General features: G+C 47.7%; 1 protein-coding gene across 3 annotated transcripts in view; it reads right to left on the minus strand.

Moving 5' to 3' along the window:
* The window catches only part of camkk1a (calcium/calmodulin-dependent protein kinase kinase 1, alpha a), a 41829-nt gene extending 18654 nt beyond the window's left edge, over nucleotides 1-23175 (minus strand). The window contains exons 1-4 of one of the 3 annotated variants that reach the window (XM_049016684.1): nucleotides 22909-23175; nucleotides 22648-22755; nucleotides 9002-9053; nucleotides 1344-1744 (exon numbers count right to left, since the gene is read on the minus strand). In XM_049016684.1, the coding sequence (XP_048872641.1) occupies nucleotides 1344-1649 (306 nt within the window). In that variant the 5' untranslated portion in view covers nucleotides 1650-1744; nucleotides 9002-9053; nucleotides 22648-22755; nucleotides 22909-23175. Of the gene's footprint in view, nucleotides 1-1343; nucleotides 1745-9001; nucleotides 9054-22647 lie in introns of all 3 variants that reach the window. The other 2 variants (XM_049016685.1, XM_049016686.1) reach the window with 2 other exon arrangements.
* Between the last annotated feature and the right edge of the window lie 3071 nt (nucleotides 23176-26246).

Consider the following 26246-nt stretch of genomic DNA (forward strand, 5'->3'; position numbering starts at 1 on the left):
ACCTGGTCCTTAATTCAGAGGTCCTAAATAATTGAAGGGACACGACTTACAACAAGGAAACAAACATGTGACAACCACTCACAGCGCTGTCTTCATGCTGTCTTCAGCCGGACCAAATTAGTGGTGACATCTTAAAACCTCCTTATGAATTAAACTAGATGTCACCTCTCACTGAACTGTGCTCTGGGTACACAGCTTGTTGCTACTTCAAAAACAATTTTGCTTGAGACAAAAAAACACACTAAATTTAGACATTTGTAGTTGAAAATTGGCCTCTCTCATTGGCTCGATTGGTCTCCCTGATTTCGGTTTAAAATGCTGAGGCGGGGGCTGTAGGTTATGGTTAGTGGGGGACAGAGGAGAGAAAATGCTGGATAGATAAGAACACCATGCTGCCACGGCTTCAATCCCGTTACCCTTCAGGGACAGAAATGTCATCCCTTTCAAACGAGGCCCCCTCAGAAACATGCCAAATGGGAACATCAAACCACTGTCGAGCCTGGGGGTGCAGGCAGGCAGCACCTCCCTCATGTGGTTCTGCAGCTGTTTCACACTGTAAGCAGTGCTTTCCCAGTTCCCTTTAAACAAGAGTCTACAAACCAGTGTAACTGATTTTGTTACAACAGCAAACATTTTTTTAAATGTTCCACTGGAAGCAAAGAGACAGGTCTGCCTGCGTGATGTAATATCGACTCGCAGGTGCTACAGTTGACTTTTGCAATGGAGATAAAGGCACATAACAAAGTTGTCCTTTAATAAAATTATATATATTTGTATGTTTTATTTGTCTAAGCAACATAAATTGCCCCTGTTATCTTCATAGCACAGCTTAGTCAGTGGCTATTGCGACTCAGGGGGCATTGCTCAGGTGGATGAACTCTTTTTGTCATCGAATCAGGCTTTTCTGCACCTGACCTGTGATGAAGACAGCAAAGGCTGTGTCCTGAGATGCTGTACACATGATGGTATGGATTTGAAGTGGTATAACTAACAGATTTGAAGCAGTATGGCTAATGGATCTGTAGTGGTATGGCTAACGGATTTGAAGCGATATCTATAATGGATTTGTCATAGTATGACTAATGGATTTGTAGCAGAATGGCTAACGGATTTGAAGCAGTATGGCTAAGGGATCTGTAGTGGTATAGCGAACGGATTTGCAGCAGTATGGCTGACAGATTTGTAGTGGTATGGGTAATGGATTTGCAGCGGTATGGCTGACAGATTTGTAGTGGTATGGGTAATGGATTTGCAGCGGTATGGCTGACAGATTTGTAGTGGTATGGGTAATGGATTTGCAGCGGTATGGCTGACAGATTTGTAGGACGTGCTCCAAGCCTCACCTGGGTGTCAGAGATGGACACGTGCTTCGACTCAATGGTGGGCCTGCGCGGCGCCCTGGGGGATATATGGGTGCCAGCTGTACCCCCTGCCCCTGCGTATGTCCCCCGCTCTTGCAGGGACAGCTTTCTGCTGGACAGGTGGGGCCGTTCACCTGGCTTCTTGGGTTCGGTGCCCCCCGCCCCATTCTTGAGGCCGGCCCCGGTGCTCGTCTCGGGGGGAGTCAGGCTGACGGTCGCCACCTGGTTGGCCAGCTCTGCCTGGGGCTCTGGGTCCGGGCTGGCCTGAAACCCGGGGTCTGCATTCATGGTTATTGCAGGGTGCTGTGTGTAACTACCACAGGGACACAAGGCAGGTCGTGCTGCCAGGCATCAACTTCACAGTGGGTGGCTTCTCTCAGGCCCTGCAACGACAAGGGACATGAAGGTACGACTGACGCATCCTGACACTCTGAGTTAGGGTCACACTCAAATGGTGTACGACCTTTATTTTGAACTTCAGTCGGTAAGAAACTAAATGAAAGTTATTCATAATAAGGAGCACGGCATCCAGTGCTGCACAGACGCCCACCTGCTAGGCAGACACCCGCCTGCTAGGCAGACGCCCACCTGCTAGGCAGACGCCCACCTGCTAGGCAGACGCCCACCTGCTAGGCAGACGCCCACCTGCTAGGCAGACGCCCACCTGCTAGGCAGGTCCCCCGTTTTGAGCATATGACCCTGTGTTGCGCTGATGCCCCCCTGCTACGATATCGCTGCTTCCATTGCATAACCGTGTATGTTTCAAAAGCAACTTCTTGCTCCCAGAAGCCTCGGACAGATACATAACACAGAGCACACAGGAAATCTAAGCAGGAAGTGGATATGGACCACAATCACATGTCTCATTGGCAAGTCATCTACACCGACACAGAGTGACTTATTTGGACGTATGACTTCCTCCATCCAGCCATACTCCATACCCACTTTCCCATTTCAGGGTCACAGTGAGCCTTTTAGAGGAACCACAGCACAAGTCTGACACTCTGCTGCCACAGGACACACACACACACACACACACACAGGTTTGTAATTATATCTTTGTGGGGACTCTCCTTTCTATGGGAAGAACTCTAATCACAACATGACAACTTGAACTCCTACCCAGCCCTAACCTTAACCATAAGTAACTAAGCAAAATACAAGACTTTTGGCATTTTTAGTTTTTTGATTAGTCACAGATTTTTTATAAAATTGAGTTTCCCCTTGTGGGAACATTGTCCAAATAACAAGTTTTACCACACTTTGTGGACATTTTGGTCCCCAAATGTGATCTATGCAAACACACACACACACAAACACACACACACAATGAGCTATTTATAGATAATAAGATAGGTATGTTTTTGAACTAATGTACAAAATCAAATTAATTTTAAATACACATTATCAAAATCACCAAAGGAGAATTTTAGCACTGGAGAGCATCTTATTCTTTAGTTATGGAGGCCGCTTGTGGAAATTCTCTATCAGATGTGAGATCTGAAATCATAGGTAAACATCACAATAACATCACAACACTTTCCCAGAGGAAGGCTGCCGCAGGTCGAGCTAGACGAAGGCCGCTATGGAACACAGCCTAATTGTGCCTCACTGAAATTCGGCTGACTGCAAGCCAGGCAGACCCCCCCCCTAACACAGAGAACCCCGAATTCCCCATGTAGGTTGCCAGGGCCGGCCTTCAATGTCTGTGTGTCATTGTGGATGGAAAGAGGGAAGGTAGAGGGGATGCTAGACACCAAAACAGCCATTATTTGGGACCTCTAGCAGTGCTGGGAACGTGGACGGTCGGCCTATACTCGGCATCACGCCTCCACACCGCCCCCACTTCAGAAGCACTCAAGCGGAATTAGCCAATTAATGCTCTAAGTGATTCCAGTTCCAAACAGAAACCCAGGGGGTGGGGGGGGGCGTGTTTTGGAGTGGCATCCTCAGAAGATGAGTGCATCCTTTCAGTGTCTCCAGTTGACATCTGCAGCATGCACTAAACCTCGGGTGTTTAAAGGAGGACCCGGGAGAGACCAGAATGGTTAAAGGATGATTTTAACAGTGGTGGCGCGTTACTGGGACTAATAACACACACGACAGGCGCCCTGTGTTTACACGTTACAGAGAAAAGCAGGCACTGGCCACTATTGAGGTTAGCCGCGGAAAGCTGTGCGAGTCACATGGCTGCGTTCCCAGTACTGCGGTGACATCCATCGTCTCTACAAAATCATGTCGCTCTTTGTTATCATTTCTGCATCCCCGTCATTAGACTGGAATACAGTCCTCTGAAAGTGCTGTGATCTTTTATAACATACTGGCTAAAACCTGCAAAATCCCCAAAGAGAATCAGCATCTCTTCAGGAAAATGAGACACATCAGAAAAAAACGGCTATATGGACCGTCCATTATTATCCGTAACACGACATTCTGAAACAAGTGTGCGGCCCGGTGCCACACAGACATATGCAGACACAGGGCACGTGTCCTGAAGCACATACAGCAACAGACAGCCTCCATGGAACCTCACAGACTCTATAAGCAGCATTTAAATACCTCCTTTTTCACTTTTCTTTAAGGCAGAGGTCCTTGACATCACTAAACAAATGCTCTAATAACAAATCATTTCCAGTTTTGCCTATTTACAATTTGGGTTAAGTACCCACTCAAAGGCCCCCCTGGGACCTGAACCAGAAACTAGGGGTGTACAGACAGAGATCCAGGGCATATCCCAGAAAGCACAGGGTGTGATGCTCATGTACGACCTGAAGGGGGCACACACTCAAGGAAGTGCATCCACTCACACACACACACACACACACACACACACACACACACACACACACACACACACACACACACACACACACACACACACACACACACACACACACACACACACACACGAGGGCAATACATATTCATGAATTCAGCATACCCAGAGGTGGAGACCATGCCACCTTCACACATTAATTGGAGGGTAGGTGTCAAACCCCCTCCAGAGGCCGGCAATGACGGTGGCCCCTCTGCCGTGCCACCGAACCCTCAGATTAGGTTCAGACCTGACGTCAAACAAGTGCAGGCGATCACGGAAGATACCACGGCCCCCCCTCTCTGCGCTGTCCAGCAGAGTCCAGAAAATGAACATGTATCTCTTGCCATGTTTCATCTCCGGCGAAAGCGGGATGCTTAAACCCATTTCCATGTTTGGGTTGACGGGCAGCAAAGGGCCCATTAGCAGCTCAGTGAGGAAATGCCATGCATTGACACAAGTAATAAAATTACTTCTTTTGTGTGTTTAATTCCTAAGCCTGTGCATAACATTTACATTTTAATTTATTTAGCATCAACTACCCAAAGAGGTGTGCACTTTTGAGAAAACAGGGCCAGCCGGTCCCTGGGACGATTGGGATTAAGGGCCTTGCTCAGGGGCCCGACAGTGACATCATTCCGCTGATTCTGGGATTCGAGCTGGTGACCTTCTGAGCACAATCACAGTATCTTAAACCACCGAGCCACACAGCGTCTGCATTAGTACTAGCAGGCAATACAGCACTGAGTGAGGATTCAACCACAACTCAGATGTCAGCTCATCATCAGCTTCCTTTGTTACCAAGGTCTCCAGGGGAATGTTGCTATAAAGCAGCCCCACTCAGCTATGGAAAATGAGGACCACAAGCAGCTAGAGAAGTGGGTGAGATTTTACCCCACGTTTAGCAAACAAAGGAATACATGCCCTCTGCTAGAGATCTGGCTCGTTAATGAAAATCCTGCAGCTCCATCATGATCACAGACCACAATGCACTGCTCAAGACAGCAGGATACACTGACCACAGGAATGTCCGGCAAAATAGCAGGGAAAAGCTGCACTTAACACCTGATTACACATAGAGAGGATCACGTGCACACTCCTGAATGCTTAAGCACGAGTTGCCCAATTCCGGTCCTGGAGGGCCAGTCTGCGACACGGTTTGCAGATTTCCCTGCTCAAACACCTTATTCAGCTCACCAGCTAACAGCCAGGTGTAGTAGGTCTACTTGAGCAGGGCAATTTGCAAACTGCATTTTAGACTGGCCCTCCAGGATTAGAACTTGGCAGCTCTAGCTTAAGGAAATGCACACATGCAAGACGCACAAACACGCACATGTACATAAACATTTAAGTACCAGTATCACCCCATTCAAAACCTGACACGTATAAGACACAGGAAAACAGGAAAACTCAGTAATTTTAATAAATGTAGGTCCTGTTTCACAGTCACACTGCTTGTCAGATAACATTGGATCACCCTCATTATCAGTACAATGCCTCTTTGTGGACTTTTCTCAATTTATCACCCTGTATGACAGAAGGTAACTGGAATTAAGCAGATCTATGGAGATTCTGAAAGCTATATATTTTTTTATTACAGGCATTTTAAAGCAATAGTCTTTCCAACCCCTAAATTATTATGAAAGCTCACATTTGTAAATTTCTCTTTAGAAAAACCAGCAACAGGCCTCAGCGCTGACTCATCACGGTTGATCCTTGTCTGTTACTTGGAAACTGGCACTCTGAGTTGTTCTTACACTGACCAGAAATAGACAATTACCAGCACATAACTGGCAGCACAGTTTTATCAAATAAGCATTAAAACATTAAAGTTATTTTAATTTACTTACCTGTACCTTTACCTGTACTTCACAATTTCAGAATTAATAAAGCAAATATGGCAGATGATAATAATGATTCCTTAATCCCGTTGTCGTATTTAACAATACGCTCTTTCTATCCAAGAAACATTACGCAACATGCCCAGCACTCGTGCCCTCGTGCTGATTCACATGGCACTGCCACATATTCCTAACTAGTGTTATTTCCACTCGCTGATATAATGGCTTAGGATACAGCCCTCGGTGGAACGATGCCAAAATGTTTACATTACTCAAGAAAAACAAACAAACTTTGGGTTCCTAATCGAAGCGTAAAAGGTGCAGAGGGAAGGCAAATAGGGCCCTAATTCTTCTCAAGGACCTGCAGTGATAGTCCTCATGACAACAATCATTTATCTTACAGGTTACCGTTCTTTAAGCATGCTCATTTGCAGCTGTAAAAGACAACAGTTGTGCCCAACACAATGGCACGACTTTTCAGTCACCGGGACCCTATTCACAGATATTTTTTGACATTTAACCGTCTGGTCTATCTCAGAGATGATTTGCTGTTGCCTACATATCAATCTGAATACTGCACCTTGGCCACATGCAGGATAAACAAAGCGGCATTTGACTTCGAATGCCAAGTGTCTGCAAGCTGTCGGCTTCACACAAGATCCGTATCCGGCTGGCTAATGCCTAGATTGGATTTTCCCTCTGCTCAGCTGAAAGTTACATGAGGCTCCCATGAATTATACATGGCCTCTGCCCCCCAAGGAGCCACAAATTCCCCATGACACACTGCAGCAGCCATCTGGACGTCTTCCTGCCCCGAGAAGGATGGGAATCATGGATGATTCTGTACTAAAACTCCTTTGGATGAGGATCTCTTGCAGTTAGAAACATTCTGACTTTCCAAAGTTTTTTGAGTCTTGAGATGAGCTAGCGCTCTGCTTGCTCCTGGCACTTACATGATATTTTACACCATTAGTCGACATACCATCTTATGATCTTCAAGCTCTCTATCATTATGTAAGATATGATTCTTCAACGTGACTATGTGATTCAGAGGAACTAACAAAAGGCAAGAGTCCATCAATCGCACATTTCATTTCCTGGCATCATTTCATACCGATCTGACACATCGAATTAAGGAGTGTTCCTCGGTGACACCTCTACAAAGCTCATGTTAGGTTCTCTTTGTTCAGATCTAAACTGGTCTGTTACCCACATTGGTTTGTCGTTTCTGGTTCTCGATTAACATTGGCCAAGGTCTTAAACATCAGGAATCAGCACTGATTTGCTTGGTTGCCCTCAAAGCTGTTTTGACCCCCTCTCTCTCCCCCCCCCCCCATCACTTTTGCTTAAGGCAAATTGGTTTTCTGTCCTGGGTGTCTGTGCTCTGCTGTTTTACTGATGACCTTGTAAAATGCCTTGAAGGAGGATCATGTGGCTGGGAAAGTTGAAAAGCTCATGACATGCGGTTCGTTCAAGAAGGGTCGACCAGTTAGAGATACCTCAAAGAGTCACATTCCAGCAACCAGTCAGTAAAACAGAGTCAGCAGTGGACACACAGAGCTTGTGTCCAATCAGATGTGCCCGTGGACAATCAGTTTTGCAATCAGCATGCGTCTATGAGCCGACAGGATTCATCACTACCTTATGAACTCCCTCCCAGCAAGGGACCATAAGTTTATGTTAACTACTGCACTGTGTACGGTAGGAATCGGGTTACCTTTTCATGTGCGCAGCTTCTCGTAAGGTCTCCTATTATCGGTAGGTCATTATAATGATTTAATAAATGCCGGTATTTAGCTTGTGCCTCCACAAAGCTCATCTCAACGTTGTTACATTGCATCACTCTCAAGCTGTCATTCTTCTGGCCTCATGACTGTCGTAGCCAGACCACAGCAAGCGTGTACTGCCTCCTCAGCCCTCGACGAAGGTGTCGAAATACAGAAAATGATGACTGATGGCGGAGGCACTGCCTCTTCTTACTTTGTACTGACATCAAAGCAGCAGCCTAAGAAGCTATGCTAATATAATCTATGCTAATGTTCCTCTATTCTGACAGAACCTTGGGTGTTTACGAACGACTTCTTTCCACACCTCAGCATTATCGGTTGTCTCACCTCTGGAGGAGTTCTCTCAGCTTGGAATTTATTATCTAGCCGAGTCATATTCCAGATATACACACAAGACAACTTTGCCTGCTAGGTAAAGGTTCTCTATGGCCACCCTCGTCCTCATTGGCTGAGAATGGCCATGCCCTGCCCTGCAGTAGCTACTGAAAAAAGTAATATGACCAACACAGCACTGAAGTAGTGAATGGTAATACACTAGCCTTCATCCTCCCTACAAGCTCCCGACTTATGCAATAACAGCGAAACCTGGTGCAATGATTCTTTGAATTCAATATTATTTAGAGCCAATGTCTGAATCCAGATCTTTCCAGAATGCTGACTGCACAGCATGCGAATTGCACTGCTGTAAAAGTATTCAGTAACACTTTATTTGAAGGCCATGTTTTTAGTCATTTATAAGCACATTCATCAGAAAACATGCCTATAAATATTTATAAACTTTAACTTTAAAATTTATAAAGATAGTCATAAAGCTCTCATCTATAATACACTAAAGATACCTTTATAATGTAGTACAAACCATCCTCAATGCTTATACTGACCATTATAATGCATTATAAAGGTACCTATAGTGCATCATAGATGAGAGCTTCATAAGGCAGTCATAATGCATAATACACATGGCTATAATGTGTTATACCTTTTGATAACTATTTATAGCCATGTTTATAATGCTTTATGAATGCATTATTATTTGTTAGGAATGTGTTTAGAAATTATTAAAACATGGCCTTAAGTAAAGTGTTACCAAATATTCATTAGACTGACATACTTTTAAATGCCCCTTGAAAACCCCACGGGGAGGCTCCTGCCCCCCCCCCACCATCAGAGAGGCGCAGGGGCAGGACGGCAGCTTACCTGGCTCACAGAGCACCTGGACGTCCGCTCTCTTCTGTGGCAAAATTGGGCCCTGCCAGGCGGGAAGGCAGCTATTAGTTACACGAAACCACACCGGGTACTAGAAACAGCCCTGTAATGCTGCCTGACAGCAGCACACCGAACACGTTAAAACACACCGCAGTCTGCACACACTCAGAATCAAAGGATTACTCGTTCTCCGTTGCCCAAGGTAACCGGGTCAGAGCTGCAATGCATGACGGTGGAGCTATGCAGACAGAAGCGTTTGCTTCAGGTTTAACTGTCGGCAAACACGAGGCACGGAGAACATTTACCCTGCCAACAGAACATAAACAAAGGGTAACTTCGGGGGGGGAGGAGGTTTGGAAAAGGTCAGGCAATTAAAGACAGACAAGAAAAACCTCACAACTATACTACAGCAACAGCAGTGAGAAAATGCTGCTTTAGGCCCTTGTGCCTAAGACTGGAGATTCTACAAACTACAGGAAGCCCCCTGTGGTTGTCCTGCAAAAACGAATCTGCAGCCGGCTATGCAGCACACCTCCACCGCTACGCTGGCTGGAAGTGAAAGGCCTCTGTCACGCGACGGATGGCAGATCCACGGCACCCTCCTGAGTAACAGTGAGGAGCAGGAGATCCAGGCAGCTCATGGTATCTGCTCACACTGCTGTCAGACTCTTTTTTGAGGCCAAGCGATACACAGCGGCAAGGGGAGAAGGAAGAAAAACACCCTCATTTGTTTGCATCGATTAGCGACTCTTTGTCTCAAATTTGGCAGAGAATCAGAAATTACATCCCAGTTCTTCCAATACAGTGCAGAATTTCAGCGGAACAAACCCCAGAACCCAGAACGGGGGCAGGTATCCTGGATAAACTCAAACCCATGGTGAGCAGAGCCACGCCCGGCTCTTCTGAAATTTCTCATGGGCTCTAAGAGGCTAAGGTCTACCAGGCCATAATAGAATCAGTTATTACATCCTCTGTCTGAATGATTTGGCCGTGCGAGATCACATTCTAGGCGGAGACTTCAACAAATTGTGTGATGTACAGAGAAGCTTCTACCATCTGAAAACCTGTACTCAAAAAGTATGAGGAACATAAAGTGATGGCCAACTCTTTGCAACCCTGGTCATTACCTCTTCAAACATCTCCCTTCTTACTCTGAGAGTAAGAGCCCTGAGAAGAAGGTCCAACCGCCACCTGAACAGCTTCTTCTCATGGTCCTAGATAGAGACGCATGAAGAGCACACTGCTTCTGTACCGGTTTCATTCCCTTATTTGTCTTATGAAGCTTATTCTCACATACCCCAAGTTGTTTGCAACATGCATTTGGTTGTCTCACCCCAATTTATTATTTGTACATCTTCTATTTTTCTACCTTTACTTAATTTTTATTTGATTTTTTGTTTTTTTCTTCATTATATGTTTAAATTGCTTGATTAATTACATCATGAAACCACCAGCAAGAAATTGTAGTTTTTGTATTCGGGGAATAAAGATTCTGTTTGCTACTGCGATTGCGATCGCAGGAAGGTGGCGCCCAGGTGCAGAGCAGCGAAGTGCGGCAGGTGAGGAGGAGGACTCCCCCACCCATCCGTCACTGCAATTTACCATCATGGTATCGAAAAGAGGAGCTCATTGTCACAGTAACCCCAGGGGTGCAGAAAGTGTGGAAGTTGGATGGAGAAGGCAGATAGGAAGAGATATACTCACTCATTAGGCCATCCATCCAAATTCCAAGTTATTCTAACCAGCTTATCCAGTACAGGATCATACAGGGGACCTTCTACGCAGAGCTCAGAAATGCCCCACACTTCTCAGGAGAATGCCAGGGGACACTGGGGCCGACACATCTTAGTCTTGGTCACGTGACCACAGGACACAAGCCTTCAGTTCAGTTCCAAAAGATCACGCTGATCGTTTGTTCTGGCAGATACTCAGAGCAACTTTGATCTTCAAGCACACGGGTCTGTACACATCCAATAAGAAAAAAACTAAGCAAATTTAACAATTCTGTAAAGCCCAGGAGGAGGAAGAAAGCTGAATTTCTGCCTGAATCAGGTTTTTGCTGTGTTAAAGGGAAACATAACTTTTGCCAGCACAAACAGTACTTTCAATTCATGAAATGTACTCAATTTGTATGTCATCATGCAACTTGTTAGAAAACTTTAAAAATGGCTATGGGGGTGTGTACTGCGTGGCTCAGCAGATTAGGACTCTGTGCCTGTGAGCAGAAGGTCGCTGGTTCGAATCAGGCTCAACAGAGTGATGTTACCGTTTGCCCTGAGCCAGAGCCTTAATCCCACCCACATTTGATATAGTAAATGAGTTCAATAATAGTTTTGCACGGGTATTCACTGTTGAGGACCTTAGTAATTTACCAGTTATTACCTACCCAGCATCGTCTATAGCTAATATAGATATATAACTGAAGCAGATGTTTTGCAAAGCCTAGCTAAGCTCAAAATAAATAAATCACAGGGCCCTGATGACATCTTACCTATAGTGTTAAAAGAGATGAGGGATATTATTTACCGACCCTTAACTTTACTGTTTCAAAAATCCTTATCTGAAGGTGTGGTACCTTCTGATTGGAAGCACGCCTTCATAACGCCTATTTTCAAAAAAAGGGGATAGAAGTACTTTGTCTAACTATAGGCCAATCAGTCTAACTTGTATAACTGGTAAAGTTATGGAGGCTATAATCAAAGAGAAAATGGTAGATTACCTGGACTCCAATAACATTTTGCGGGATAGCCAGCATGGATTTAGGAGAGGTAGATCCTGTTTAACGAATCTGTTGGAGTTTTTTGAGGAAGCTACTCAGGAAGTTGATGATAAGAAGGCCTATGATGTCATCTACTTAGATTTCCAAAAGGCTTTTGATGTTGTCCCCCACAAGAGGCTCCTACTTAAACTCAAAGCGACAGGTATTTTAGGTACCGTAGCGACCTGGATTGATAACTGGTTAACAGATAGGAAACAGCGAGTAGTTATAAGAGGCACAATGTCACAGTGGGCTTGCGTTCATAGTGGGGTACCGCAGGGTTCGATTTTAGGACCACAATTGTTCCTAATTTACATAAATGATATGGATACCAATATATACAGTAAACTGGTGAAATTTGCAGATGACACCAAGGTGGGTGGTGTAGCAGATACTGAATTAGCGGCTCAGCAGCTACAGCGGGATCTTGATTTAATTAGTGACTGGGCCGATACCTGGCAGATGAAATTTAACGTCGATAAATGTAAGGTACTCCATCTAGGGAGCAGAAATATAAAGTACAGGTATTTCATGGGTGTCACTGAAATAAAGGTAGCTGATCATGAGAAAGACCTTGGTGTGTATGTTGATGCTTCCATGTCCCATTCTCGCCAGTGTGGGGAAGCAATAAAAAAGGCCAATAGGATGTTGGGGTATATCGCCAGGTGTGTGGAGTTTAAGTCAAGGGAGGTTATGCTAAGATTATACAATTCCTTGGTGAGACCTCACCTAGAATATTGTGTGCAGGTTTGGTCACCATATCTTAAAAAGGACATTGTGGCCTTAGAAAAGGTGCAGCGTAGGGCCACAAAAATGATTCCTGGTCTTAGAGGAATGTCATACGAGGAACGGTTACTTGAGCTAAATCTGTTCAGTCTCAAGCAAAGGAGACTGAGGGGGGACATGATCCAGGTGTATAAGATTCTAACAGGTTTGGATGCTGTTCAACCAAATAGTTACTTCAGCATTAGTTTAAATACACAAACTCGTGGCCATAGGTGGAAATTAGCGGGAGAACATTTCAAACTGGATTTAAGGAAGCACTTCTTTACACAGCGTGTAGTCAGAGTATGGAATAGCCTTCCTGATAATGTAGTGCAAGCTGAATCCTTGGGTTCCTTTAAATCAGAGCTAGATAAGATTTTAACGACTCTGAGCTATTAGTTTAGTTCTCCCCAAGCGAGCTTGATGGGCTGAATGGCCTCCTCTCGTTTGTATAGTTCTTATGTTATTATGTTCTTAGCTCAAGGGGCTGACTGACCCTGCTTTCTTTTTTTTTAAAAAAAACATATGTTGCTTTGGATAAGAGTGTCTGCTAATAAGTAAAATATTAAAAACCTACATCTGGAGCATTCTGTTTGATTGAGGCTGTTTTGTGAGTTTGCCACGGTACCCAAAGACAGCGTCCCCAGACGTCGAGTAAATGGGGGATTACCGCGGATAGGAGAGCTGCATGCTGGGCTTTTCCCGTGCTAATCCACCGTGTCCCCCACTCTGGCTCTCCCCCAAGTGACCCACTTTTCCCTGAGCCGCAGGGGGCTGCCGCCCCCAGGCTAATGATGGCGCCAGATCACACATCTAATGCGGCGCATCACCAAAATCCCAAAAAACTGTAACAATTACTGCCTGATTCGCACCCACGGCTGCTCCCGCCATCAGCTGGCATTTAATGCTGCCTTCTAAGTAATCAGAGGCCAGGGAGAGGAGAGCAGCTCAGATCCCCAGTCTAGTGTCTTCCTCCACTCTCACTTACAGGATCCACTATGATATACGTTTGCGTTCCCTGCTGCCGAGGACAGCAGACCATGGATGAATCGAAAAGGTCACCATCGAAGCTTTAAGCACATAAATCAAGGTCAGACCAAATTAGAGATCATGTCATGTATGTCCCGCAGATTGAGGACCAGTAGATAAACACTATTGTCTGATTGGTTAGACACGCTGCTTGACCAGCCTGCCATCTACACATGTCCATGTCTTCATGGAGGATTAAAAATGCTGTTCACATCTCAGAAGCCCGGCGACCTCAGTGTTAGTCCAAGCCAGAGTTCTTCATTCAGACAGAAAGGAGTCCAGATCCAGTACAGATATTGTATACTAGCCCTATTCACAGAGAGCATGCAATCCCTATTCACGGGAAGCATGCTAGCCCTATTCACAGAGAGTATGGTATTCCTATACACAGGGAGCATGCTAGCCTTATTCAGAGGGAGCATGCTAGCCCTATTTACAGGAAGCATGCTAGTCCTATTCACAGGGAGCATGGTATTCCTTTATACAGGAAGCATGCTAGTCCTATTCACAGGGAGCATGGTATTCCTATACACAGGGAGCATGGTATTCCTATACACAGGGAGCATGCTAGCCCTATTCAGAGGGAGCATGCTAGCCCTATTTACAGGGAGCATGCTAGCCCTATTTACAGGGCGCATGCTAGCCCTATTTACAGGGAGCATGCTAGCCCTATTCACAGGGAGCATGCTAGCCCTATTCACAGAGAGCATGCAATCCCTATTCACGGGAAGCATGCTAGCCCTATTCACAGAGAGTATGGTATTCCTATACACAGGGAGCATGCTAGCCTTATTCAGAGGGAGCATGCTAGCCCTATTTACAGGAAGCATGCTAGTCCTATTCACAGGGAGCATGGTATTCCTTTATACAGGAAGCATGCTAGTCCTATTCACAGGGAGCATGGTATTCCTATACACAGGGAGCATGGTATTCCTATACACAGGGAGCATGCTAGCCCTATTCAGAGGGAGCATGCTAGCCCTATTTACAGGGAGCATGCTAGCCCTATTTACAGGGAGCATGCTAGTCCTATTTACAGGGAGCATGCAATCCCTATTCACAGGGAGCATGGTATTCCTATACACAGGAAGCATGTTAGCCCTATTCACAGGGAGCATGCTAGCCCTATTCACAGGGAGCATGCTAGCCCTATTCACAGGGAGCATGCTAGCCCTATTCACAGGGAGCATGCTAGCCCTATTCACAGGGAGCATGCTAGCCCTATTCACAGGGAGCATGCTAGCCCTATTTACAGGGAGCATGCTAGCCCTATTCAGAGGGAGCATGCTAGCCCTATTCAGAGGGAGCATGCTAGCCCTATTCAGAGGGAGCATGCTAGCCCTATTCAGAGGGAGCATGCTAGCCCTATTCAGAGGGAGCATGCTAGCCCTATTCAGAGGGAGCATGCTAGTCCTATTCAGAGGGAGCATGCTAGCCCTATTCACAGGGAGCATGCTAGCCCTATTCACAGGGAGCATGCTAGCCCTATTCAGAGGGAGCATGCTAGCCCTATTCAGAGGGAGCATGCTAGCCCTATTCAGAGGGAGCATGCTAGCCCTATTCAGAGGGAGCATGCTAGCCCTATTCAGAGGGAGCATGCTAGCCCTATTTACAGGAAGCATGCTAGTCCTATTCACAGGAAGCATGGTATTCCTATACACAAGGAGTGTCTGGGTGTGCACGCCCTATTCACAGGGAACGTTGAGCCCTATTTATTTACAGGGAGTGTGTAAGCATGTAACCCTGGTTCACCAGGAGTGTGCGAGCTCTGTTCACTGGGATTGTGCAAGTTTGTTAGCCCAATTCTCAGGGATTGTGAGGGTGTGTGAGCCCTATTCACAGGGATAATGTGGACGTACAAGCCAGTACTCAAAGGGAGCACTGGGGCGTGCAAGCGCTGTTCACTGGCACGTTAAGGAGGGAATCACATGTGAATATGAAGTGCTTCTGTACACTTCCACATAGTATGACGATTGCTGACAATGTCTAGCCATAGAACAGCTGGGAAAAAAAGACTGGACAATAGGCTTAATGCCTCCCTAATGGAGCGGGTGATGAAGAGGATCCTAATTCTTTGAGCTACCCAGTACTGCAGTTTGACCACAGAAACAAGGTGCTAAAACATCATTGCTTCCATGTAAGGTATTTGCATCATTGCTTCAGTAATATCCATGGCATCTTGATCTTGTAGCTCTTAGTACTGTTTTGTGTGATTGGGTACAAAGAAATTTATCATAATACACTTTCGTTTGTGCACATATCATTACATCCCAAAAAACAAGCAATAAGCAGATAACAAAAAAATGATGGAAGAGGACAGCCTTGTGCTTTGAGGAGGAGGGCGGCCGAGTGCTGTGAGGAGGGGGACGGCCGAGTGCTGTGAGGAGGGGGACGGCCGTGTGCTGTGAGGAGGGGGACGGCCGTGTGCTGTGAGGAGGGGGACGGCCGAGTGCTGTGAGGAGGAGGGCGGGCGGCCGAGTGCTGTGAGGAGGAGGGCGGGCGGCCGAGTGCTGTGAGGAGGAGGGCGGGCGGCCGAGTGCTGTGAGGAGGAGGGCGGGCGGCCGAGTGCTGTGAGGAGGAGGGCGGGCGGCCGAGTGCTGTGAGGAGGAGGGCGGGCGGCCGAGTGCTGTGAGGAGGAGGGCGGGCGGCCGAGTGCTGTGAGGAGGAGGGCGGGCGGCCGAGTGCTGTGAGGAGGAGGGCGGGCGGCCGAGTGCTGTGAGGAGGAGGGCGGGCGGCCGAGTGCTGTGAGGAGGAGGGCGGGCGGCCGAGTGCTGTGAGGAGGAGGGCGGGCGGCCGAGTGCTGTGAGGAGGGGGACGGCCGAGTGCTGTGAGGAGGGGGACGGCCGTGTGCTGTGAGGAGGGGGACGGCCGTGTGCTGTGAGGAGGGGGACGGCAGAGTGCTGTGAGGAGGGGGACGGCCGTGTGCTGTGAGGAGGGGGACGGCCGTGTGCTGTGAGGAGGGGGACGGCAGAGTGCTGTGAGGAGGGGGACGGCCGAGTGCTGTGAGGAGGAGGGCGGGCGGCCGAGTGCTGTGAGGAGGAGGGCGGGCGGCCGAGTGCTGTGAGGAGGAGGGCGGGCGGCCGAGTGCTGTGAGGAGGAGGGCGGGCGGCCGAGTGCTGTGAGGAGGAGGGCGGGCGGCCGAGTGCTGTGAGGAGGGCGGACGGCCGAGTGCTGTGAGGAGGGGGACGGCCGTGTGCTGTGAGGAGGGGGACGGCCGTGTGCTGTGAGGAGGGGGACGGCCGTGTGCTGTGAGGAGGGGGACGGCCGAGTGCTGTGAGGAGGGGGACGGCCGTGTGCTGTGAGGAGGGGGACGGCCGTGTGCTGTGAGGAGGGGGACGGCCGTGTGCTGTGAGGAGGGCGGGCAGCCGTGTGCTGTGAGGAGGGCGGGCGTGTGCTGTGAGGAGGGGGACGGCCGTGTGCTGTGAGGAGGGGGACGGCCGTGTGCTGTGAGGAGGGCGGGCAGCCGTGTGCTGTGAGGAGGGCGGGCGTGTGCTGTGAGGAGGGGGACGGCCGTGTGCTGTGAGGAGGGGGACGGCCGTGTGCTGTGAGGAGGGGGACGGCCGTGTGCTGTGAGGAGAAGGGCAGCCTTGTGCTGTGAGGAGGAGGGCAGCCTTGTGCTGTGAGGAGGAGGGCGGCCGTGTGCTGTGAGGAGAAGGGCGGCCGTGTACTGTGAGGAGAAGGGCAGCCGTGTGCTGTGAGGAGGGGGACGGCAGAGTGCTGTGAGGAGGGGGACGGCCGTGTGCTGTGAGGAGGAGGGCAGCCGTGTGCTGTGAGGAGGGCGGGCGTGTGCTGTGAGGAGGGGGACGGCCGTGTGCTGTGAGGAGAAGGGCAGCCTTGTGCTGTGAGGAGGAGGGCGGCCGTGTGCTGTGAGGAGAAGGGCGGCCATGTACTGTGAGGAGAAGGGCAGCCTTGTGCTGTGAGGAGGAGGGCGGCCGTGTGCTGTGAGGAGAAGGGCGGCCATGTACTGTGAGGAGGAGGGCAGCTGTGTGCTATCAGGAGAACAGCTATGTGCTGTGAGGTAGACAGCCGTGTTGGGAACATAAGCAGTTAGGGTGGGCAGCTTTTGTTACCGCAAGCCTGGTCCTTTAACCCGATTACTCCTGTAATCTGTTTACGCCAGCAGATTTGTAATGAAGATGGCATCTGTACCAGAAAACAACATACGGTAATTCAGCGAGCACCGGTTCAGGCACCACTCATTCTCATTGTAAGAATAACCATCTGATCGCCCCATGAATAATCAACGTCGGCAGGTTGGTGTGTGAAAAATGTAACGAACCACTCTGAGGATGCGATTCATTTCCTGAATGAGTGTAATTCACACTGATATTTTCCCAACACACAATAGAGCCTTTATCTGTGCTAGAAGGCTGGCAATTGGACCAGAATCAGAACCATGCCAGGCAAGCAGAATGAGCCAGTCTGTTCTTCTGGCTCTGAGAGGTATTCGTTCCAGGCGGATGCGTTTCATACACAGTTACTGTGCTGCGGTGAGGTAAAGCCCAACATAGGAGGATCCCCGATTCCCTGGGGCAGTGAGGAGGACGGCTCAGTGTTTTTTGTGTCCAAAGTGAGAGATCGCAGGCGGGAATGCAGGTGACCAGAGAAACACGAGCAGCTGTTGCTGTTTTAATGCTCCATGGTAGAAATGCGACTATGCAGATCTTAAGTGGAGAAATGCGGCAAGTTGGACACAGATAAGACTGAGTGCTTCTTGAGGAAACGCTGCCACCGCTGGCTCGTCTCCCATTAGGTCTTTGAGCGCAGTGATTAAGCGATCGCTCACTATGCTGAGGACAAGAATATCGGGGCCCATCCTGCAATGCTGACGTACGCCACAAAGGACCGTAAATAACAGCGGTTAACATACGAGGCAACGTGAAAATCGCCAGAGGGATCTTGATATATCAATCCTCGTTACAAGTCTTAAGTAAACAGCAATGGCGTGGAAACCTGTTTTGATTATATAACAAATGCCTGGTACAACAGAGAGGCTGACACATGGTGCAGATAGAGGAGCCAGCTTACTGGAGAGAGGGGTGGCCGCATGAAACAGTGCAGGGGATTAGCGTGAAGGCCGCAGAAGGGCCGCAGAAGGGCCCTGCACAGTGGCTTGCGGAAGGTGCCACCTGCAAAATTCCTTCTAAGGTACTTAAGCGCGGGGAGGTGAGGAGAGATTTCAGAGAGCCATCTGTCATGTCTGCCTGCCCATCCGCGATGTAGCAGGTAAAGCATCACAACACAGATACACAGGATTTCCAAACATGACTCGGGACATTTTCTGACAACCACACACACATCCATCTATCTTCAAACCTGGGTGAGGGCCACTGTGTCCAGCCAATCAGACATCTGTGGATCAACAACTCAGTTTTTCAATAATCCAGCATACAGACTGATACGTGCAGGCCTGAGCAGGATACGTGTAGAAACTTCTAATCACAGCATCCGGGCGGTGGTGGCCAACACACAGACGCAAATCCAGCCTTTTTTTGGCAGAGCGAGCGTGAGTAATGCAGGGTGACCTGAGACCCTGAGACTGCCAAGCAGGCCGTTATAGCGACCAGATCAAATGACTGCATGTAAGATTCACCCTCAAAATTCAGTATTTGCTATTCCTATGCATGTATGTAGTACAAAATAAGATGTAGATTGCATTTGTACACGTGAATTAAGATAAGCATCTCACTTTCAGATTCATGCAACACCTTGCGAGTATTTTTCCAGGACTAAGCACAATCCCCAGGAATAAGCCTATGCTTGATTGGACATTAAAACGTTTTTAAACTCTTCAGTGCAGATGCCATATAATCAACACCCCCCCACTGCTCGAACAGTAATTGCGTGCCAGTCAGAAATGTAGGGAGCAGCTTGAGATTTCTCATTTTTTATTCTGATTTAGTGGTTGAAGGATTCTATGGAATAGAGAGGCCTTCAGAGATGTACAAAGTAGCCCCGGAGGGGTCCTGAGGACAGTACCTCAGCCTACCCAACACGTCAAACATTTACAACCACAAGCAACAGAACTTTAGTACTTATCATTATTACTTAATGATTCATTGGGCCAGATTGGATTCCAGAAGACAGAGAAGAATATTATGTGTTAGGAGCATCAAATTACAGAGAGGTGTTGGGACAACTCAGCTTGGCCATGTAGAGAAAACGGTCACGCCTCTTCTGCATATTATGATTTTCAAAAAATATATATATATGACCACTCCGGTTTCCCCCCACAGTCCAAAAACAGGCTGAGGCTAACTGGAGTTGCAAAATTGCCCGTAGGTGTGAAAGGTGTGTGAGTAAATGGTGTGTGAGTGTGCCCTGCGATGGGTTGGCCTCCCATCCTGGGTTGTTCCCTGCCTCGTGCCCATTGCTTCCGGGATCGGCTCCGGACCCCCTGCAACCCAGTAGGATAAGCGGTTTGGAAAATGGATGGATATATACATGACCTTACTTATATGGAAGCATTCGTTACTTGGCTGAAAAAAAAAAACAGTCTGATAGACGCATCATGTCACTTTAAAGGGAACTTGTCAGGAACTTTGACCAGCCCAACCAATTCCCGTTTTTGTTGCTGTACAACCAGCGTTCGCTCTTCTAGGGAACTCGGCAGGTTTTCAGGAAGCACCAGCAGCCCCTGCGATGCAGGAGAGGAAGCCCGACCTCATGATCATGGAGATAAGTGGGCAGCCATTACTGCGTTTAAACTCCAGGCTAAACATGTTTCAGCCACTTACCATTTCGCAGAAAGTTCAGAATTAGTGCCATAGTATGTATCGGTTACTTTGCAGGATTGAAGTATACTGTTATAATATATGCTAATGAGAATATTTCTAAAAGCAAGCTTTTCGAAAATAGATGACAAAGTAGTGCAAGTACCTTACATGGAAAGCCTGGAAAATTAAACTACATGTAGGCACTGCAGAAGCGGTTGGGTATTTATTCCTGTGAAACACACACAGAAAAGAGCCTGTTCTGCTCAAAGTCCAGTTTAGTTCTGGTGTTTCACAGAATCTTGGACACTGAAGGCTTTTGCTTGTTAAGGTCAAAGAGCAGACAATATAACAGGAAATGAATTCCCCGTTTGCTGGACATCAGGCTTCCAGATTGAAGTCAAGGAGGGGCAGCCTGTGGTCGTCTGACTGCAACCGTTAGTGTTAGGGTGTCCTGGAGTGAGCAGACGATGCACCGCAGCTGCGATGGACTCAGTGGGACTACAGCCACCACACATGCAAGCATGCATGCACACACATGGACACATGCACACATATGCACAAACATGCACACACACACGCATGTGCACAGACATGGACACACACACGCGCAAACATGCACACACACATGTGCGCCCACACACACACAGACACACACTCGCTCTAACCATGCTGTCCGATGCAGCAGTGGAAACGTGAGCCCCCGTCACTTAGATATGCAGGAATTCACACAGAGCTGCAGCTGGAGAATGAGCTCCACAGAGATACTACAGCAGACAGGCTGACCTGCAGGCACCCGCTCTCTGATTAATCTCTATTAGCACCCCCTACTTGCAGAACAGAAGCATTTACTTGGCCTCCTATATGTTTTGGTGCCAGCAGATGGTGTGAGGGAGGGGACCATGCTCATTTTTTATAAGCTCTAGAAAATTCCTCACCTCTACTGCATCCTCTGTCATAATCTATCCACAAGAGATGTCCCTACATTTTTTGATTTACTTTAGTACCCCCCCCCCCCCCCCACCACCACCCCGAATGGAGTGAATGCTAGAAAAAACAAACACAATGGTTGGATCGGCAAATCCAGGAGCATTTTCCATTTGTGGAACAGCACCGGCAACCCTGCCTGACCGACAGACATGTTTACACAAATATATATATGTGGGGGAATGGGGGGTGGGGGCATGCAAGTTCAAAGCATCACCTGGAAATCCCGAAATGATCTAACACACACCCCCACCTCTGTACCCTGATGCTGACTGACTGACTGACTGACTGACTGACTGACTGATTGACTGACTGGCAACAGTCAGACTGTGAGAATAAGGGGGGCATGGTCTGTAAATTTCCTCGACTCATCATCCTGCTGGGGGGGGGGTTTCATGATGACCAGAGGCTGTAGACCAGCTGACCTGGTGATACGGAGCTCTTCTCCATGCGGTTTACCAGGCTGCAAGTACAGTGAAACCATGAATCTCCCCAGTACTGACAATCAGCTGTAGCTAGGAGGATGATTAAAGACCTTTCAGACGTCTACATAACACACAGTGCAACCAGCCCACCCCAGCTTGGTATACACAGTCTGAGCACACGACCTGAACACAGACATCTGAGTCGACATGGCACTGAAACGACCTGTTCTGTGGTGCCATTATCCAGCCTATATACATATATAACATCAGGCAACCAGGGGTATGCAACAACAGCCTTAACAAGCTGATGGGGAGGGTGGGGGAGGGATGGAAATATCCACGTGCAAGTAGCGCGATTAGAGGACAGGAGATTTACAGGTCCCTCTACACACATACACACGACCGGCTCATAGAACACCGGTGGCTGAGACATCACGTTGAAAATATTCGTGTTTGTTCGCAATATTATAATGCCCAACTTGTGGTTTGCCGGAATACAAAAGCGCCGGACATCTCATGCAAACACATGTAAAGTACGCCAAGTACCGCATATGTAAACAAAATCGCCGAAACGGCTACATCCTGTGTAAGAGGTTTCACTTATTAGCGTTTCGAGCAGAATTATGACAGACACGTTCGTGAACATTATCACTGTAAAAGGCAGGGAGGCATATCAGAGCGGATACTTCCTTAATTAGGATACACCGCTCCTGTAAAACAGCCGCGCGTAATGCACTTTATTAAATACTGCAGGAACGACGTAAAAAATAAAACGTAGGCATGTCTCCTATACGTTAAGCGTTAAAGCGACCGGGTCGCTGCCCCATTGTTTCGTACAGCGCTGCAAAAAGACATCAGCAATAATAATAATCATTATTATTATATGGCATCAGCACAGAAGGGACGATATCTACGATAAATTAACTGGTGTCAACGCGCCCAGGAAAAGTTTGCGCTCACCTGTGTTGCGCGTCCTGGGGCAGCCGCCGTTTGGGTCAATGCGATCCACTGCTTTTCCGGACGGATCCGGCGTGTCGCGGCAATCAGCCGCCAAGTCGCTCCGCGGGGCTGCGGGTAAGAGGCGTGTGCATGTGAGGGAGCAGGGAGCGCGGTTCCGGTGATAGTGGCCAACATGCACACGCACGGGCACACGCACGGGCACACGCCCAGTCCCAGGTGCTCCCCGAGAAAGAGCTCAAAGGCGTCCCCCCTCTCTCCTACCCTGCCTCTCTCCCTCTTCCCCTCTTCCGCTGCCTCCTGCTTTGCTTTCACTTTCGCAGCCCCACGTCTCGGGCGAAGGGGACGCGCACCGACGGGTGACGCCACAGCGGCCCCGCCTCCAGCCTGCGCCCAGAGATCGGTGAAGTTTCGACCGCTGGGCTCGCACCGGCACGCCGGGTCCTAGATGCAGTGTGTCGGGCCGCACTTGTACCCGGCCGCATATGGCTGCCGCCCTACAGCCCCGATGTGTGTCACCGTGTTTCCGCGGCGCTGTTGAGTGTGTGTGTGTGCGTATGAGAAGTGCAAGTAAATTACTGCTTGTTACACAGCAGCAATAATAACAACATTTAAACAAAACACCGCCCTTTGGCCAGTTACAATTGTAGTGCATGTATCTTTTTGTCTTATCATTTGGATGCATATGGCAGTGGAGGACTGGGGCAAAAACTAAAATATAGGGGCATCTATTGCATGACGTGTACCCCCCCCCCCCCCGTCCCGTCAAGGGGAATGGCACAAATTATCCTAAAATAGTTTCCTTAGGTAAGTATTTTGGATCTCTGCTTGATTTCTAAAATGAGTGCACTAGTTATAGAACCAGTTAGACAGGTACATTAAACATCTTAGCTAGACATCTGAACTACATGTCATTAGTAATATCTTTACACCTTTAAAGAAAGGTTGCTTTATTCTATACCTCCCTGCTATAGTCACCACCTCCCTGCTTTATTCACCACCTCCCTGCTTTATTCATCACCTCCCTGTTTTATTCACCACCTCCCTGTTTTATTCACCACCTCCCTGCTTTATTCCCTACCTCCCTGTTTTATTCACCACCTCCCTGCTTTATTCCTTACCTCCCTTCTTTATTCTATACCTCCCTGCTTTATTCCGTATCTCCCTGCTATATTCACCACCTCCCTGCTTTATTCTGTACCTCCCTGTTTTATTCACCACCTCCCTGCTATATTCACCACCTCCCTGCTTTATTCACCACCTCCCTGTTTTATTCACCACCTCCCTGCTTTATTCCTTACCTCCCTTCTTTATTCTATACCTCCCTGCTTTATTCCGTATCTCCCTGCTATATTCACCACCTCCCTGCTTTATTCTGTACCTCCCTGTTTTATTCACCACCTCCCTGCTATATTCACCACCTCCCTGCTTTATTCACCACCTCCCTGCTTTATTCGCCACCTCCCTGTTTTATTCACCACCTCTCTGCTTTATTCCCTACCTCCCTTCTTTATTCTATACCTCCCTGCTTTATTCACCACCTCCCTGTTTTATTCACCACCATCCTGCTTTATTCCCTACCTCCCTTCTTTATTCTATACCTCCCTGTTTTATTCACCACCTCCCTGCTATTTTCACCACCTCCCTGCTTTATTCACCACCTCCCTGCTTTATTCACCACCTCCCTGCTTTATTCACCACCTCCCTGCTTTATTCTATACCTCCCTGCTTTATTCTATACCTCCCTGCTTTATTCACCATCTCCCTGCTATATTCACCACCTCCCTGCTTTATTCTATACCTCCCTGCTATATTCACCACCTCCCTGCTATATTCACCACCTCCCTGCTTTATTCACCACCTCCCTGCTTTATTCACCACCTCCCTGCTTTATTCCGTACCTCCCTGCTATATTCACCACCTCTCTGCTTTATTCCGTACCTCCCTGCTATATTCACCACCTCCCTGCTTTATTCTGTACCTCCCTGCTTTATTCCATACCTCCGTTTTATTCACCACCTCCCTGCTTTATTCACCACCTCCCTGCTTTATTCACCACCTCCCTGCTTTAGTCCCTACATCCCTTCTTTATTCTATACCTCCCTGCTTTATTCCGTATCTCCCTGCTATATTAACCACCTCCCTGCTTTATTCCCTACCACACACACTAGTAGGATGTGCGGGTTACTGCTCAGACTTCTAAAGGGGGTGTGACTAAAACTGCAAATTTAAAGGGTTTAAGGAAATAGATGTATGTTTTTATAGATGTTTATTTACCAGCAAAAATAACAATGGAAGTATTTTAAACTTAATCGTGGCATCCTTAGCAATCCTTGACTTTATCTTTTAATATTATATAAAGCTAATCAAATCTAACCTAACCTAACCGTAAGTGTCAATTAAAAAGAATTTAAAAACAGGAGGCAGCTGGTGGGATTCAGTTAATGTTCTTGTACTTACAAGCATCTTGAGGGTATATTATTTCATCAATTTTTGTGGCTTGCACAGGAACCTGTATCTCACAGAAAGGGCACCCATCAGAGATGTTTTGTCTTCATTGTACAGGTGGTGGTGGTGAGTGGTGGTGAGAGGTGGTGGTGAGTGGTGGTGGTGAGAGGTGGTGAGAGGCTCAGTGGGCTAAGCCTCTGTACCCATGATCAGTTCCCAACCTTGGCAGACTAGTCCATTGTCCATGGGCCCTTAACTACAGTACACTGGCTGAGCTTCTGCTGTGACCCCCCAAGCCTGCCCCCACCTGCCCCTGTATGTCTTATGGAGAGCTAGATATAGTAGGCAAAAAGAGGCATTCCAGTGTACCTGTGCAAATAAAGGATCATGCAAAGCATACTTCATCATGTTTCTTGTTTGGAAGGGCACCCTAGAGGGGACAACATCACATTTTCTCCTCTGGAAGTGCATCCATTAAGTCAGTACTCACACACAGATGGGCAGCCTATACAGAACTGCATCACATTTTAGGGGCACCTATTTTGGCACTTTGTCATGTTTATCCAGTTAGGAGTTCCCTTTATAGCACTGTATCCTTTGGCTTATTTAACCATGTAGGGGTGGCATAGGGGGCACTTCATAATGGCATCCTATTTCTTCTTATTATTATTGGAAGGCTACACATAGACACTGCTTAGACCACTATAAGGGCACTTTATAGCACGTGCATCACATTCTCTCCACTGGAAAGACACTCATTAAGACACAAAATCACATTCTCTCCACTGGAAAGATGTTCGTTAAAACACGAAATCACGCTCTCTCCACTGGAAAGATGCTCGTTAAAACACGAAATCACGCTCTCTCCACTGGAAAGATGCTCGTTAAGACACGAAATCACATTCTCTCCACTGGAAAGACACTCATTAAGACACAAAGTCACATTCTCTCTACTGGAAAGATGCTCGTTAAGACATAAAATCACATTCTCTCCACTGGAAAGATGCTCGTTAAAACACAAAATCACATTCTCTGCACTAGAAATGTGCTCATTTAGACACAAAATCACATTGTCATTCTCTTTAGAGCACAACAATATATGACCTCACTGGAGGATAGTTTCATCCACCAAGCTGTCAGGATGCTGAACACTT

This window comes from Brienomyrus brachyistius, chromosome 6 (genome assembly GCF_023856365.1).
Source record: "Brienomyrus brachyistius isolate T26 chromosome 6, BBRACH_0.4, whole genome shotgun sequence".
Taxonomy (NCBI): domain Eukaryota; kingdom Metazoa; phylum Chordata; class Actinopteri; order Osteoglossiformes; family Mormyridae; genus Brienomyrus; species Brienomyrus brachyistius.